Source organism: Rissa tridactyla, chromosome 7, assembly GCF_028500815.1.
Source record: "Rissa tridactyla isolate bRisTri1 chromosome 7, bRisTri1.patW.cur.20221130, whole genome shotgun sequence".
Classification (NCBI taxonomy): domain Eukaryota; kingdom Metazoa; phylum Chordata; class Aves; order Charadriiformes; family Laridae; genus Rissa; species Rissa tridactyla.
In genome coordinates this window covers 53,114,558-53,132,997 of record NC_071472.1, presented here as the reverse complement: position 1 = coordinate 53,132,997, position 18,440 = coordinate 53,114,558, and the positions used below count along the sequence as shown (strand labels likewise).

Sequence of the window (18,440 nt, the reverse complement as noted above, 5' to 3'; positions counted from 1 at the left end):
CCTTTCCTCGACTATATATTGTGTGTCAATACTGCGCGTTGTGATATTTTGCGCGTCAATGTGTGTTCATACGTCTGTGTGTGTCCATAGAGACGTGTGTGTGCGGATGCTCATCCCTACAGCAGCTGTATTTCTACCACAGCTTTAAATAACTGTTTTACACCTAATCTAAACTTTTCCCTTCTTATCAAAACTGGCCTGTTCCACAGGGGTTTGGTGGATTTTATTATTTTTTTTTTTTCTTTTCAGATCCTTGTGTATTTTTCTTAATTCCTTTAAAGCCTGATGAGAAGGGGGTTACTCCTGCCACGTGCATTATAGGAAAATAATGATGCAGGGGGTATTATTGGAATATTCACAATTTTTTGATGGCTGTATTTTTGCGTTTTACTTACTAATACGGTCAAATCATTGAATAGTTCCATGCCAAACATCCTTAAAATAAGCAGGGGAGAATAAGCAAGCAAATATGCTTGCAGGCACTGAGCCCCGTCTATCTCTGGTCTTTGCAGCAGCCCACGGAATTGTCGATAGATGGCAAAAGCTCGTGTCCTCTACCCTCCCTTTTTCGGAGAGCCTTCAGCAAGATAAAGTAATATAAAAAACAGCAGAGAACATTTTGTTGTTGCTCCCAGGACGCACTAAATAGCAGGACGCAACAGGGGGAGGGGAAGCAATTTAAGCTGGAGAGAAGCAGAGTGCAAGCGCGCGCAGAGCCTTGCTGGGAGACATGAGATGATACAAGCCTAGTCCAATTAACTTGTATTCGCTGCCGCAGCAAATTTAGTTTCTATGATGCAACGATCTCATTTCTAGTTGAAACAGAGCAATCCAACTCCTACGTCCTAAAAGAAAAAAAAAAAAAAAAAAACACAACAAAAAACCATCTACACAGCTAAAGTTGAATTACTCTTTGATGTACCTCTCCCTTCTCTTGAGACCTAGATTTAAAGAGAAAGGGTTTTGCAAGATCACTGAACTCTTTAAACTTCAAGAGGCGGGCAGGATCAATGGGTCTGCACAATAATATTTTTTTCGCTTGTCATCCTTTTTTTTTTTTTTCCTTTCTTTTTTCCCTTTGTAGCGATTAGTGAGTCTAACAGAAAGCTTTAATCTTGGTAATTGGAGTTATTGCCAATGGTCCAAGAGGTTAGAGAGGTCTGTGGTCTGGTGGAACTTCCAAGCAGCAAGTGTTCTCTCCCCGCAGCTCCGTCCGCCCCACGCCGAGTGGCACAAAGGAGCCGTGGCAAGGGGATCCTGACTCTATGAGAGCCAAAGCTCCCTTCGTGGCAAGGGGATCCCGACCCTATGAGAGCCAAAGCTCCCTTCGTTAGCAGGCAATCAAACGTTAACTTAAAAATCTGGTGACAGGGCTGTGACCAGCGTGCCCCTTCAGGCCCCACCTCGGTGGACGACTCTCTGCTCAGCAAAAACACCTTTAACGCAAGAACCTGTTGGGCTGCTGGCAGCGCTCGCCGGCATAAATCCCTGTGCTTTTTCGCTCTTAACGTTCCTAAAACCATCTCATAGTTGACACCCCCACACCTTCTGAAAAACCTCTGAGAAACACCCGCCACTCCCATCTTCTCCGGTGCTTAGCAGAAACACTAATTATCCCGTCTGGGCACAGGCAGGGGTGGATGTGGCCTCATGCGCAGGGCAAGAAACATGAATATTCTTTCAGGACAGCTCACTCGGCAGCGGAGCGCACGTCTCAACCAGGAGGAACAGTTGCATTTACTTTTGGAACTGCCAGAGAGCGACTTGCAGATGATCTGCCAGGGAGAAAAACTGATTCAGCACCTTTAGTATTACCCTATGGCAGAAAGAGTTTTAAAGAGGGGTTTTTTTTTCGTTGTTTTTTTTTTTTTTTGGTTGGGGTTTTTGTGTGTTTGTGTTGTTTTTTTTAATAGAAATGCACATTTTCTCACCTATGGGCCTGGCTAACAGAATAGTGAAATGCTGACATCAGGTGGGCCAAAAGGGTAGAAACCGTGCTGCCGTGGAGGGAAAACAATGTCATTTTCAGTAAACAACACGTCTTTAACTTCCGCAACCAATTAGATTTTTTTCGATGAAGGCGGCAAGCATTAAAGCTGACCCTCGGATTCCTCGGCGAGGCTTTTAAGGCCTTTAACCCACAAGACAGTCCTTCACAAGAAGCTAGGAAAGAACCGATTTTACATCCCCGATGAAAGTCGAATTTCTGGCGAAGTATGTTCAAAAATTCCTGGTGTATCATGTGAAAGCAAAAACGCACCCAGGCCCATTTATAAAAGATCTGTTACACTAGGCAACGATTAGAGAAACTATCAAAAATCCGTCTTTCTATGAGAGACGGATCCCTATTCGTAAAGTATAAGAATGGAAAGGAAACTCAATGCGCATAAAAGGGAAATTTTAATATTTAACCTCTTTCAGAAGACTATGGAAAATCATATTTATTTCTTGTGCTCCCTGTTCAATAATTCTGTGTGGTTGATATGGACAATTATGACAACAAATATGCGGCATCCGTTATGAAGCAACAGTGGCACAGAGGCAACTTCACCCACCTTTCAGAGAGTTGTTTAATTTCTTTTGATTCTTGTGACGCACAGATGAGGATGGTTTGGAAACAAGAAAAGAAAAAGTATCCAAAATTGATTTAAAAAAAAAAAAAAAGAAGAAGAAAAATGGCCTCACGTACACTAATACTGAAGAACATTCTTTGTAATACGATGAGCTCTAAAGTCTCTCTTGAGATTTCTTCTCCCATCTCTGCAAATGCAGACCTTTTCGAAAGAAAATAATTTGACTGACAGAGGAAAAGCTACAATTTCTTTTCTTTTTTTTCTTTTACAATGACAGGGCAAGTGTAGCTGGACTAACAGTCGCATCTATTGCAATGAAGTTGGGTTTCTCAGGTCGATTCCTACCATTATGTAGCAAGTCATTTTTCCTGCTCCCTTATTTATGTTGGTTTTTTAAGATTATAGCGCAGCGGCAAGGAGCTAAGACACCTCTACGCAGGTATGCAACAAACCGCGTTGTACAACACCTACCAAAAGAAAAGCAAAGAAGTGACACATCAGGAATTTTCTATAGGAATCTCCCGAGATGAACGCACATCCTCATTTACAAAGCCTTAACGTGATGGGCAGCATCTTCTGGCCGCATGGCTAAGTAAGCAGAAAATGAGGGAAATCAAATAAACCAATACCAGGAAAACCCACGTGCACTAAAAGGATACGGTGCCGTTTCTTCAAGATCAGCAGTTCAGCCTAGCAAGCAAACGGGCATTTCCCATCAGAATCCGAGCGGGGCGGTTTTGCTGGGTATTTTCCCCAATATCATTTCCCCAATACTCATTTTCAAAGTTCTTTTACAATCAGGGGGGAAAAAAAAAAAAAATTATAAAAATTAAATTGCATCAGCAGAGGGTTTGCGCTACGTTTCCTTTTCTTTCCATTTTTTCAGTTAAATGCAAAACTGTCCTCAGGGGAAGGAGGGAATTTCGTTTCCCTCGTTGATCACTCGTAGAGTAGACTAGAAGTAGAACAGAATAGAAGTAGAATAAAAATAGAGGAGTCATTTTAATGAAGCTTAGATCTATTGTTCAGTTTAAAAAACTTTCCAGCTTCCACTACCGAGTTAAAAATAAACGCAAAGCAAAGGGATGCAGCGATCAGCTGTAGAAACCTGTACCTCATCTGTAGGGCTTGTGATTAAACCATTGGGCTATGGAATCGGCTAGCATACAGAGTTACACCTAGAGCAGCATGCTAACATCCTTTTGAAGTCTGCCTGGACACTTAATTTGAGCCCAAGTAGCAGGTAAATCCTTCAATTAAGCCTCGGAAATTTTACTAGGTGTTCCAAAATAGATTAAGATAGATTTCCTCTTAGTTCGCAGTTCTAGAATAGAATTCGTTACACACGTAATTCTTGTGATGTCCCAATCCCCTCTTCAAAAGCCCGCAGCCCCTCTGACAAGGCCAACCTTCTTGCTTAGAAGATCAGTTACTGTTTTATCCGATCCCTCTCTTCCCGCACAACATGACTCTTAACGTTTTTGTGGCTTCCTTCTAATGTACAAGTTTCGTATTGTAAAAAGTCTAATCTAAACAGCGTTCCTTATGATCTCACCCGTCAAAACAGAAATACATTTGGTTGGGTGTTTTTTTTCCTTGAAGTTCCATTCTTAGATCGGATTTGTTTTTCCAGACAGCTCCAGATGGCTGGAAGAATTCCGTGCGCCACAACTTATCTTTGAACAAATGCTTTGAGAAAGTTGAAAACAAGTCGGGCAATTCCTCTCGGAAAGGCTGTTTGTGGGCTCTGAATCCAGCCAAAATTGATAAGATGCAGGAGGAGCTTCAGAAATGGAAGAGGAAAGACCCGGTTGCTGTAAGGAAGAGTATGGCAAAGCCAGGTCAGTGACATGACAGTGTATTCGTTCTCAGACTCTGGTCCCCAGAAATTTTCTTTGCAATGGGCACCAAGCTGTAGAAGGGAAGCAGAGCACATGATCTAGGGAAGCATTTAAGAATTTTGCCTGGTTATAAAGGGATTGGCAAAAACAAGGGAAAAAAAAAATCAAAAAGCAGAATTAAAAATTAAATTAAAAAGCAGAATTGGGCTTGCGGGATTGCTTCCAAAGAAGCGTCACCGAGATAACATTCTCTCTTGACATCTCACTACACTTTAAGATAAAACTAACCCTGAAATAAGTACTAAAGAATAAAATTTGAAATTAACTGAGAAGTAGCCAAACCTTAAGGACAAAAATGCAATTTATCACACACTCACTCGGCAATGATAATTTAGAAAAACATTTCAGGCTTTTGCAGTTCTTCTTGTATCTGGGTGAGCATTTTTGTTTGCCATTCCACTCACCCATTTCCTGAGGAGCACTAAAATTCCAGCTGCAGGCTCTGAAAATTAAGGCTCTGTTCGGAATAAGTAAGTCACCGACTTTTTTTTTTTTTTTCTTTTCTTTTCTTCTCCCCTTCTTTTCCCTTGTTTTGTAGAAGAACTCGACACGCTGATCGGCGACAAAAGTGAAAAGCTGAGATCTTCCATCATGTCCTGCAGCCCGACGGGGGTTGCAAGTGCCTCCCTCTCCAGGCAGATGGCAGTCCAGGCCCATTCCTTGGTGGAGCCATCTCTTTCCTCCGGCATCCCACAGCCCTTACACAGCATCCCCGCCTCGGGACCTCTACATGTCAAGACCCCACTACCAAATTTACTCGGGGGGCAGCAAAACGCCTGCTATCCATCACCCCAGGGTTTTCCTCACATCTCCGCTCCGCTGATGCAACAGCCACCTGACCCTCAGACCCTCTTTTCTTCTGGAGAGGCTCAAGCCGAGCTCGGAACTCAGCCCTGCGCCCCCCAGGACTCCCCGCTGCCGGCGCAGACGCCCCCCAGCTGTGGGGCAAGGGGGTCCCCAGCCCGCACAGCGCCGGGCACACTCCTGCAGGAGGGGGAGCTCAGCAACGACATCGATGCTCTTAATCCGTCCCTGACTGATTTTGATCTCCAAGGTAGGTATCCAAGGAATTTCTATTCTGTGGAGTCAGGCTTGTTACACCACATCCCAGTCTGTGTAAGATCCCAGTATGGATTGGGTTGGAAGGGACCTTGAAGGCCACCCAGTGCCACCCCCTGCCCTGGGCAGGGACACCTCCCACCAGCCCAGGTTGCTCCAAGCCCCGTCCAACCTGGCCTTGAACCCCTCCAGGGATGGGGCAGCCACAGCTTCTCTGGGCAACCTGGGCCAGGGGCTCACCACCCTCAGAGTCAAAAATTTCTTCCCGTTATCTCATCTAAACCTTCCCTTTTTCAATTTAAAACCGTTCCCCCTCGTCCTATGGCTCCCCTCCCTGCTCCAGAGTCCCTCCCCAGCTTTCCTGGAGCCCCTTTAGGGACTGGAAGGGGCTGGAAGGTCTCCCCGGAGCCTTCTCTTCTCCAGGCTGAACCCCCCCAGCTCTCTCAGCCTGTCCCCACAGCAGAGGGGCTCCAGCCCTCCCAGCATCTCCGGGGCCTCCTCTGGCCCCGCTCCAACAGCTCCGTGTCCTTCTGCTGTTGGTGGCCCCAGCGCTGGAGGCAGCGCTGCAGGGGGGTCTCCCCAGAGCAGAGCAGAGGGGCAGAATCCCCCCCCTCGCCCTGCTGGACACACTGCTGGGGACGCAGCCCAGGAAAATACATTTATATCTGTCTTTTTTAATTACTTGTCCTTGCCGCTGCTACAAAGACCACCTTACTCAATCACATTGTTTTGCACAACATCGAATTTTGCACTACAGCTTTAAAAAGTTTCCCAGGAAAGCTACAGATTTACATCTAGAGTTTAAAAAAGAAAAAAAAAACCCACCCTTCTTACTCTTGAGCACAACTGCTGATATCAAGCACTGCCATCCAGTATTTAGAAGGTATTTTTTAAATTCAGACGCATTTTCCACTGAAAACATGCACAACTAATTCGTGCGTATCCAGAGCATTGTCACGTGAGGGGCACAAAGAGAAATAATTTCGCCTGAAATAACATGTTAGCATTTTTCTTTATCGCTGTTTATTCAAACGCCTCCCGCCTCTCTGCTCCAAAGAATGCTATTCGCTCCCTTCACGAGCCATTCACACGATCTACGCCCCGAACAATTGTATTTTCGGAGGTGCGTTCTTAAATACTTAGTTACGAAAGTATTTTTATATTAAAAGTTTTTTATATTAAATATACAAATATTAAAAAAAAGCAGTAGAGTTTTTTATATTAAATAATCGAATCCTCTGGAACGGACGGGATTTTGAACCCTAAGAACGTCGCTTCCCGTGCAAAAATAAGAAAGAAAAAAAAAGACCACCAAGTTTATGTGTGTGTATAGATATTTTTTTATGTGTGTGTATATATATATATGGAGGTTCCAAATGATAAAGCTCTTGCTGCAGCAAATAACACGCAAGATTTGCCCTCCTGCACAGACCAAAAATGGAACGCAGAGCGACGAAAAGACGGAGTAAAAAACCCTCAGCCTTAATAACCTCCGTGACTCAGCGAAGGCAGCTGCCGTGCCATTGTACTGTCACAAACATTCCGCAATCCTGCCATGCCCAGATTGCTTTGCCGAGATTAACAACACAGGGTTGTGGAGCTGTTTTGGGTTTTTTTTTGGAATCCTCAGCTTCTTCCCCTTCCACTCCTTTCTCTTTCCATTTTCCTCAGTTAATTTGGAGCACGCTCGTTCGTGCTGGGAATATTCACCGACGTGGCGCAATTCCAGCTCCCCTCTCTCCTTGCCCTTTGCCTTTAAATAATTTAACCTAATCTAAGCTTTTCACTTTCTTTCTAGACAAAATTATCGAATCTCAATTTAGAGCTTCCCGGAACTTAAGACCAGGCCTGCACGCTTGGAGCAAACACATTATACACACACACATATTAAAAAAAAAAAAAATTATATATATATATATAAAAAAAACCCAAATCAAACTTCTTCTAGCAAAAGGGCTAATTATTATCCCATTTGACAGTCTGCAGATGGTGGGTACGGCTCCGGAGCAACAATCTCCCTGCCACCACCCCCCTGAAGAGCTCTTCCATGACACATGCGAAAAATACAGCCCTCCTGCAGTAACTCATTGAATCCTTTCACTGCGACAGGCACCATTGGGCGGAAAGATGAGAAACTTTTTGGGACACGTTAAGGAAGAAAAAAAAAGAAAAAAAAGAGTAACCTTTCGGGTGTTTCGATCCGTCAGGTCGATCACACGTCCGGCAATTCGGTTTGCAATTCAGCACGAACAGGAGGCGGCCAGTTGTAAAGTCATATTATTTGCCGCTTTGTCCCACAAAGTGCCATTAGCTCTTCCGTATCTTATAAAGAGGCGATTTTCTTTTTCAAAATTAGTGTGGGTTTGTTTTTTTTTTTTCAAATAGAAGTTACGCTTCACCAGGATACTTTTGCATCAGGGTCTTGCCAATTATCAAGCGAGGTGATTTTCTTAAATTGATGCTGCTTTCTCCCAGGTTTCAATTTATTAGGGAGACGGACATATAATAACTATCTAAGAAATGTTATTTCTTTCTCCGTCACAAGCCATTAAGAGTAGCTACGCGCACAGCGCACGCAACTGTGTAATTACGGACTTTCTCCTGTAGAACAACGTTTAAAAAAAAAAAAAAAAAAGAAAAAAAAGGCAAGTCGAGTCAACCCATTTTTGGTTTGTTACAGGAAACCTTTGGGAGGAGCTGAAAGACGACAGCCTAGCCGTGGACCCCCTGGTTCTCATTTCGTCCTCCCCAACGTCTTCCCCGTGTTTCCCGTCCCACTGCCAGCCGGGGAGCAGCCCCAAGGGCAGCCCCCCCAGCGCGGCCCCCCACGGCAGCCTGCCCGACCTACAGCTCACCACCCTCTACTCCGCCTTCATGGAGCTGGACACCGTCTCTCCCGCCTACCTAAGTAACCCTGGGTCCAAACCCATCGCACTGATGTGAACCACGCGCCCACCGAATTTATTCTTAGTATTATTCCTTTCGTCTAAGTACAGTCCTGACCGTCACACGCGCACTTACCCGTCCGATTCCCGTCAGCTGAAACCGCATTCCCCCGCCGGAATAGGAATACTCTTTTTTCCAGAACTCGCCCGCAGGATATGTAGCTTCACCACGATAATTTTCTACAGACAGATACTGCAAAAAAAAAAAAAAAAAAAAACCAAAATAAAAATTAAAAACTATTTAAATATAATATTGTTAACGGCTGAACTGGTCAACACCATTTTATCAAGCCACTCATCCTCTGCATCTTCCAGAAACCAATGACTACAAGAGGAAACCAAATGATTGACTTATTTTTTTCCTTTTTTGTTTGTTTTTTTGGGGGTTTTTTTTTTGTTTGTTTTTTTCTTAAACGAAAGCTGCTTGCAAACGAACATGGAAGTCAAAGCAAACAATAATCTAACTTATTTCCTGGAGCTGTTGATGTCAACATCATCTGCCAGAGACCACTAAAAAAAAAAAAAGAAATAAACTAAAAATCTGCATATTCGAACTTCTGTAGTCCCCTTGAAAGAAGTTCTGGGTTTTGAGAAACAAGAACGTAAACTGAAAATTCTGCAAGTATTAGAAGATAAAGGACTAGCTGCTGACAGACTAAACACCAAAGCAAGAAACATACTCTAGTGAAAAAAAATCTAAGTTTTACTGTGTTTAAAAAGAAATTTAAAAAAAAAAAACAACTCTGCTTTTTTAATAAAAAAGAACAAAACAATTTAGTAGAATTTTTACTTGGCTGGAAATTATTCACATTCCTTCCTTTGTTTTTGCCCACATAAGTTGAACAACAAGACGAATTATTCAACCCTTAAATCAAGATTTTGAAAAACATTAATTAAAAAAAAAAAAAAAACAAAGAGAGAGAGAGAGAACACTAATCGTTCTAATCGTTGCAGTTAGCCCAATGCAGAGAGCATCTCTGTTTTAACACCCAGCTGACATCCGATAACATCCAGCAGGGTCTATTGGGATGCTGAACTGGAACTCGGCCGAGGCATCCCGGTAGCCAGTTTCCCAGGAGCACGCGTCTCTCTCTGATTTACCACAAAGGTGCTGCTTGTGACACGGCAGGACGGTGCTTTATTTCAAGTGAAGCAATCTGAAACCAAAGTCACGTGGAGCAGGAACCTTTAACGCTAAGGAAAATAGTCTACAAACCAAAAAAAAAAAAAAAAAAAAATCAAAGCGTGTTGGATGACACCTCGATTGGGGCATTCGGGAAATTAATTCGGGAGAAATTAAGGAGGTTAAAATTCGAGTCAGATTGGGTCGCTTACGCTGTGAAAAGGCAGCAAGGAATGACAAAGGAAAGCACAGGGCGGGTAGAACAGCGGTAGAATTGTTAAAAGAAATGCCGGCAGGTTTGATTAGCGGCGTTGGTTTCTCACCGAAGCCAACCCCAGGTTCAGACCCGCAGCCTCCGCCGAGCCTCAGCCCAGGCTTAGGGCACAATCAGCTTAGGGGCAGAGGGATGGAGAGGACTTAGGAAGGACACGGGTGATGCAACTCCGCAATCCCTTACGCAGCCACCGAGAAGTCCTGGCTTGACTCCGGCCCCTCTTCCTCTGCCTTCCCGCAGACGGGTGAGACGCCGAGTGAGAAACGCAGCCAGATTTACCGGGGGCAGAAAACCAGCGGGAAGAGTTACGCAAACATGGTAGAGCCAGGTGAATCGGTTCTTCACCATCCTAACGTTTAGATAAAGAAATGAGGAAAAAAATTCAGTATGCCACGTCCCTTTTCCAAGCAGAAAACCAGCAGGAAGAGTTACACAAACACACTAGACCTAGGTCAATTCTTGACTGTCCTAACATTTAGATACAGAAATAACGAAAAAAATTAAGTATTCCGCATCACTAGAAGTGTGCGTATTAAATGACAAGCCTAAAGCATTTAAGTTACAAAGCTTCTAAACATCATATTCAGTATGATTTCAAAGTTACCAAGCTACAAATGAATACCAACTAAGTACAAACTTCACGAGCAACAATATCATCCTAAATGCCTTTTTTGTGTATTAAATGATAAGGCTAGAGCATATCACTATAAAGTTTCTAAACATCGTAGTTTCTAAACATCATAAAGTTTCTAAACATTATAGTTCCTAAACATCATAGTTTCTAAACATATTCAGTATTATTTCAGAATTCCCAAGTTACGAAGAAATACCAACCAAGTACAAACTTTAAGAGCAATAATATTATCCTAGGTACCTTTTTTGAGGGGGAAAAAAAAAATTCAATCAAATAAATATATCCTAATATAACTGTGCATTGAGGAAAAGCAAAACCAAGTGGATCCCCCCAGCCCTGCCCTCAGGGAGGGGGGTTTGTACCTGCTGTTTTGGGAAAAATATGTTCATTAAAATACGCCCACATCACTCTTAAGCCAAAAATCATAGAATCATAGAACGTGTTGGGTTGGAAGGGACCTTTAAAGGCCATCTAGTCCACCCCCCCCCCACAGTACGCAGGGATATCTTTAACTAGATGAGATTGCCCAGAGCCTCATCAAGCCTGGCCTTGAAAAATAATAACAATATTTGGTAAATCGTGTCACATGCAGATATTAGACTGTTTTACAGCAGATCTGGCTTGTGCTGAGAGATGGGTCTCCTCAGCTCTGTGCATTTCTGTGCGCTCTCTGGCTTCTGTGCCGCCCCCCGCCGGCTGGGACCAGCTGCCCAGACCCTCCCCAGCTCCTCACAAACACCTGCCTTCATCATCCACCTTCATCTGGAGCACCGCGTCCAGCTCTGGAGCACTCGGCACAAGCAGGGCATGGACCTGTTGGAACGGGGCCAGAGGAGGCCACGAAGATGATCCGAGGGCTGGAGCCCCTCTGCTGTGAGGACAGGCTGAGAGAGCTGGGGGGGTTCAGCCTGGAGAAGAGAAGGCTCCGGGGAGACCTTCCAGCCCCTTCCAGTCCCTGAAGGGGGCCTGCAGGAAAGCTGGGGAGGGGCTGTTTGCGAGGGCATGTAGCCATAGGACGAGGGGCAACGGTTTTAAACGAGAGCAGGGTGGGTTTAGATGAGACATTAGGAAGAAGTTCTGTACACTGAGGGTGGTGAGACACTGGCCCAGGTTGCCCAGAGAGGTGGCGGAGGCCCCGTCCCTGGAGACATGCAAGGCCAGGCTGGATGAGGCTCTGAGCAACCTGATCTAGTTGAAGATGTCCCTGCTCACTGCGGGGGGGTTGGACTAGATGGCCTTTAGAGGTCCCTTCCCACACAACACATTCTATCATTCTATGACCTTCACCTACCTCAAACACCCGTAACTTCACCAACAGCCCCACCGACCTCGGCAGGACACCCGCCTACAGCTGCCCTGATCCTGAAGGACTTTTCAGGATAAGATTCTCCCCGTTTCCAAGTCCTCCGCCGCAAACACCGAGGAGCTGGCAGGCAGATCCTAATTTTCAGAGGCTGAAGGGAGTGAGACTCTCAGTTCTCAGGTACTTTTGATCACCTTTTGCATCAAATTCTTGTTAGCCCTTTTTAAAATCCTTATTATGATACCCACTGAGAAGCACAGGGTGAACCACTATTACATGCGGCATTATATGGCCATTATACAGAATGACACAGACCTTTGCAAGACATTACCCTACGGCATTAACCGTCTTCCCAATATTTTATGTTTGGCAGAGGGAGGCGATGACAAAAAAAACACGCATGAGAACACAGCAGATGGAGGGCATCAGGAAGGGCCATCACTCTAAAAACAGAGCAAAATTGTAACGAAATATTTGCAATTAAAGCAAATTCATGGCACATGAAAAAGCCATTAAAATCAACAGTGTGATGCTGGACAAGACTTTACCAAGGTGAGCTAAACATCTGCTACAGAACCCCCAAATTCACAGGTTTTGAATGCAGAAAAACCAAGATTCTTTTTCTACACTACAGACTTCTAATTTACGGGCATACCAATGCGTTCAGGATTTGTAAATTCAGGTGCGGTTTGCAGACGCTGTGCTCTGTGTTATGCAGGCTGGGGCATTCTCTCAGACGCACCAATATATTCCACGCTTGGGACCACAGGTGATCACGAGGAGGAAGGGGAAGAAGAAATAGAGGGAGAAATCTAAGTGTCGTACTGTAGTCTGCATTTTTTTTTTTGGTAATAAGTCTTTGAAGAACAATCGGGCATACAGAACAGAGAGGAAAACAACGCTTTAACACGTTTTTCTTGTGTTTTGCTTGATTTCCTTGATCCGCTCTATCTACTACACGAGAGGTTTGTCCTCCCTACATGAAGTTATTTATTCTAAGCACCTTAAAGTATTTTCTCCAATGCGTTCCATATTTATCATGGTTGGACATTTCACAGAACTTAGAAGTCGTTATATGATTTTTCTTATATTAAAAAAGGGTCACGTTATTTTTTAAAAAAAAAAAACAAAACTGCAAGTTATTAACTAATAGAAATTGTCTGGGTTTCGCTTCCCCTCCTTCAGGCTGTTACATCTAGAGTTTTATTGTCTTGCTTCAGTTTAGCATCAGTGATTCCGGCACACACGAAAAAAACCCCATTGAAATATGGGTGCGTGAGGAAAAAGTCCTACTATAAATTGCAATTCTGGAACAATTGTTTGGGTTTTTTTAAAGTAAAAAAGCTATATTTATTTCACTACTTTTATTTAAGTTTACATAGAAGTTTTTCTAGGGTATATATAGATATCCTTATCTTGCGCAAGTACTTGTAAGCCATTTTTTGACACGGTTTATAGCACAGTAAAACACTTCCTTAGGACTTGGAGAGCTGGCGACACCTTACTTTGTACCTACCATAAAATACCTATTTCGCACACATTGCAAATCTATTTAAGACACATTTGCATTCAAGATCATGTTAAGTAGTACTCTGAAAAGAGGGGGAGAAAGGAGGAAAAGAATGAAGTTTTCCCAGTCCCCGGCTAACGATGTTTGCTCAATCAGCCTAAGCCAAACACATTATGCAAACAGCTATTTCTGTCTAGGAAAAAAAAATAATCTTAAGTGGAATTACCATAAAGATATCTTATTACCAAACAGAAGAAAGCGCTCGCTGTTGCCCTCTCCAACGTACGATCAGGAAAAATTTGCATTCTGAAGTTTAGGATTTCTTAGTTTAATCTTTTTTTTTTTTCTTGTATGTTTCTGAAAATTCAAATCATAATTGGAACTATGGTTTCAAGCTCTTTTTGCCTTGACACGAGCCCAGAGTTACCGTGACAAGACTTCTGCCTGAAGTGGGCTGCCTCCCTCATGTTTTCCTCTTCTTGGTATAAAACCATCGTCCCTGAAGATTCGTTTGCTTTTGTTGATGCAGCTCTTTCCAGATTCGTATCTTTGCGCAATCTTTCAAAACCCTGCCACAGCACTGAGCTAATTCAAAACGACAGTGATTAACAGGTATTATGGAACAGGTAAAGCATTAAATAGCACGTCGGTGTTACTTTATGTCTCTAACTTTGTCCACAAAAGCTTGAAAAGTGCAACTGATTTATTGGCACTTTCAAATAACTTTAAACTACTGGCTGAAACCAATATTTGGATTCTAGAAATCAGTTAATCAATGCCGATGCTCCGCTTTTATATTTCAATCCGGCTTCCAGATCTGCGTGTAACTGTTTGTGTTTAGACTACTAAATATCGAAAAAGGCAAACACTTTCACAGAAGCTTTTTCTGGCCTCTTCACCCATTTCTAGCTGAACAAAACCAAAACGTTCACCAGCAGAGCAAGAACAACACGGTTCGCCACGCGCCCCCTCGCTGCCCTCACGTAAATGGAAGCTTTAAAGTAGCATTTCCTGCATATGCCCGTTGCAAAAATTTACTTGAGAACTACAGATTTGTTCTTGAACGACTGATGGAGTTAGTCCATAAAATAAAATTTAAATCCAGTCCTTCCGAGAAGCGGGAAACGGCAATTTTTTTTGGTTGGCCGGGCAAAGAAACAAACACGCGCAAACGACACTTTGCGCTGAAAATACCGAAAATAAACAGCAGTAGGGACACCGTTAACGCATACCGGATTTATTCCCCCTGGCTGCTTCTCGGCCAGCTTTTCGCACACTGGCGGAAAATCTTAGACCCTGGATATCAACACAACGAACTCTGAACAGGTTACGACCGGATGGATTTCAGCAAACAGGCACCGATGTGAAACCGTCACCAGCGACGAGCCCTCCCTGGCGGGCAGCTGGTAGGCAGTGATATTTGGCATTTCGTAATAATGATTTTTTTACCTCTTGTCATCTCCACATCAAGATACCTTGATGGTACCCTTCAAGGTATCAAGATACCTTTCTGGTACCGTTTAGTTACGGATTTTCTAAGTAAATTTGGGCTCAATATAGGGAGGGACAGGGAGAAAAGTAGAAGCCAGACAACCTAGCAGCCTTTTCTGGGATGAATCTCCCTGGATCACAAAGGGCCACGAGATGCCACTAAGTGCTGGAATTCATTTCCGAGGACTACCGACTTCACACTGACTTGGCCACAAATTGTTTTTACGCACAGAAAGCCTGGGACGCGCCTTGAGGCCAATAAATGCCGACGAGCAGACTGCGTGGCCATCAAACCTCCGTATTTTGGCCACCCAGATTAACAAAGCGCTGAGACGTTGGGCTGCTTAGGTGAATTGAAGACTTCTTATTCTGAGTCTATCCATTTTTGGACCTGGGCACAGACGAGGTGAGTAAAGCCATCTCGCTGTGCCAGGAAAGGCGCGTTTCGGGTGCTGAAAGTCAAGATGAAGGGCTCGGGATGAGTAATAAAGCTTAAAAAAAAAGGCAGGTGTGGCTCTGGGTCTTCTCCAGGCTTTGGTCTCCTCTCCAGATTTGTGCTCTTCAAGCAAGTGGCCACGCACCGAGCTCTTGGGTCGAAGGGAACCAGTAACAACAACAAAAAAAAAACCCCCACCAGAGGAGGGAGTTTACACCATCTGGATGAGCAAAGGATTCGAGATCTCACTCATCAGGCAGCTACTGAGGAATTTTAATTTCAACCACATGAATAAGCCCAGCGTGTTTGTGCCTGTCTGAGGCACCAGGCTTCCATGATTGCTTCAGGCATTTATTAAACTTACCTTTAACTCCGTGACTTTAGAACATCAAAAAAAAAAAAAAAATTAAAAAAAAAATACCCAAACCAAACTCCAAACCTACAGAAAATATTTTGCACCAAATACCCAGTTAATCTAAGGAGATAAACTGCAATGCTTTAGTGCAAGCTTTTGCTCAGGCTGGAAATTACTTTTCTCATTTTAACGTGTCTCAAAGAAATTTAAATGGGAGCTGAAATAATAGGCTTTAAGAGTTATCTACGCGGGGACACTTGTGCCTGCGTTTCCTGCCGGCGTCTCTTGCCAGACAGCCCCGGGAAGCGTAGCCATCGATTCCTCGGCCGCAAACACCACTTCTGGACTGTTATTTCAAACGTAGTTGATGACAAATGCCAGCGGACGAACCCCCGTGGGGGGAACGTCTTTCAAAGGGACACGACATCTCGGTGCTGAAGAGACCTGGCGCGTCTGGGGCAGAAAGCTTTATTTCCTCTCAACTTATAATCAGGCCTCCGTGCACGCTTAATTGCAGGGGACACAGTGTCCCCTCTGTTCTCCTGACTTATGAAACCCTGCAGACATCAAAGCAGCCAGCAGGTTTAATTAGACACTTAATTATAGATATATTTATATATATAAGGGCGGTAAGGTATGCATTTGGGAAATAAAAACATGATTTTCCAAACTAGTTGAATGCCAGCGAACAGAGTAACATTCGCCTAACTGTGGTGCGCCGTCCCTTTCACATCATCACCCGTAAGTGGTTTGGCTTGGACTTTCGGTAAGTTTGGGGCTTGTTATTTTTAATAAAAGCAATTCTAGATGTTTCTAGCTTAAAGGTCTGGGGCATGCAGCCCCTTTCGTAGCTGCAACAGGGTCCTGCCTACCCGTGCTCAAAGGATTTGAGAAATTTTACGACCTCTTTGGCTGCATGAGTGAGGAAATACACGTGCCAGCGTACGCAGGGCCGGCGAGGGATATATAAATGGAACGGTTCGACGTTTTACTGGAAGCTTTACCTATAACTGGCTGATGTTTCCCCTTTGCCCAAGCTTTGCTACCCCAGCTTTTGCCTTGCCTTTCTTGAAAAAAACCAAAGCTACAAAACCGCACTTGTACAGCACAAGAAGCACGACTGTCTGCATAACTGCTCCCGTAAATACGGTAAAACCAGCGCATTCTGATAATTCATCATCTGGAATAATTATTTTATTTTTTTTTTAACTCTTTATGGCCAAACTGTAAGGATTATAAACCACCCCCTTCGCTATTCCCCTCTTCTGGCTCGTCCCGCCTTTCAGTAGGACAGGAGGAACCGAAAGCGCTCGGGCCTCTCCTCTCCCCTCTGCGTTCACTTCCCCTCGTCGAGTAAATTTCATTATGTGTTTTCTATATTATTGCTCTTTGTAACTTCCCTGCCTGTTTTTATTTCTTGCTACAAATTGCTTTCATCGGCAAGCTTCATTACCACGGCTTACGCCCTCTACTAGAATAATTAAATTATTATTCAATAAAACAGGCCTTTGTTATTTAAGGTCCCATGTCAGTTTTCAAAATAATGGCTGGGAATCATCCAACTGCAATTACGCTCTACCTACCTAAATTCTCTTTGTAGTTTTAATTAAAATGCATTACCCAGCATGATTTCACCCCCTATTTTTAAGCTCTTGTACAGCATTGGTTAAGGCGGGGGGGGGAGAAATCTCTGTAAAGCGACTACTCCTTTTTGTGGACTTAAATCAGCAGAATAAACACCTCTGGCTTATCCTACGCAATCAGAGATTTCTGCAATCTCGAAAATTTTCTTTAAAAATAAGATACATTGTCTTAAAGGTATACTTTGGGAAACTTGGAATAGTACATCCCGGAGAATTGTTCTTACTACAGTTAAGAAACCTCAAGGGAATGCAAGTCACAGAGAGGTGAACGCCCTTGAACGATGACAAAGGACTTAGAAGCAAGGTGCGAAGACGGAAGAGCTGCCACAACAGTTAAGCAGCTGACAAATGCCGTAAGAACTAAGAATCTGAGGAGAGGTACGGAACATCTCCAGGATGATTAAGCTTATTTATTAATAAACAAGACTGACATACGAGCTACGGGGGAAAAAAATAAAATGAAAAAGCATTGTTAATGCGGTATATTTTTGGCAGACATTTAACTCCGGGAAATTTTCTCTGTAATAAAATTAGGAGGGTTTTTGGTTTTGTTTTTTAAAAGGTTCTCTTCAACCTCAGCACTTTTTCAACCAGTGCAGGTAATTACACTTGAGCATCAGCATCAGAGAGACTGTTTAACCCGCCTTCTTAGAGTTATTCGTGCTGATTTTCCTATCTCTTCTGTTTAGGCATTCAGTGAAATCAGCATTTACTCCTTCCAAGAATTCTAAGAAAATAAACCCGATGCTTCCAGTCGTTCGGGTAATTCCGAGAGGCAGATTTAATTGGGAGAGAGCGTCTAACCACAGAGAACCTGCACAGCCAAAGAAGAAACCATCCCCTGATTTAGAAGAGCCCGTTAAGGGAACCGATGGCAAATATTGAGTTTATCTTCGCTGCAGATTCCCCACGAGCCAACGACAGTCTGGGTACAAACCTGTGCTCAGGTCGCCACCGCCTTCACTGCAGGTATTTCATCCAGCTCCAGGTAACAGTCCAAAAATTAAAGCCTTGAATTAATAAGAATACTTAAGACTTGTATTAATAAGAACTTTTCAGCCTGTTCCAGTACACAGCAGTTGCCGTGCTGTGTCGCCCAGGCGTCCCCAGTAAGTCTGAGGAATCAAAGTGAGTTTTCGAAATAAAACAGAAACATTCTACGCTGTTCCGCTTCGCAGAGGAACTCGGAGATA

General features: G+C 43.6%; 1 protein-coding gene and 1 long non-coding RNA gene across 2 annotated transcripts in view; one reads left to right on the top strand and one right to left on the bottom strand.

Moving 5' to 3' along the window:
* The window catches only part of FOXN1 (forkhead box N1), a 22,260-nt gene extending 13,784 nt beyond the window's left edge, over positions 1-8,476 (top strand). The window contains exons 6-8 of the mRNA XM_054210143.1: positions 4,207-4,414; positions 5,013-5,528; positions 8,214-8,476. Of these exons, the coding sequence (XP_054066118.1) occupies positions 4,207-4,414; positions 5,013-5,528; positions 8,214-8,476 (987 nt within the window). The remainder of the gene's footprint in view (positions 1-4,206; positions 4,415-5,012; positions 5,529-8,213) is intronic.
* LOC128913105 (uncharacterized) lies at positions 6,778-18,440 on the bottom strand. The gene is made up of 4 exons (XR_008467840.1): positions 18,185-18,440; positions 10,059-10,224; positions 8,555-8,671; positions 6,778-8,134 (listed from the first exon to the last, which is right to left on the bottom strand). It is a non-coding gene; the product is annotated as an uncharacterized LOC128913105 (long non-coding RNA).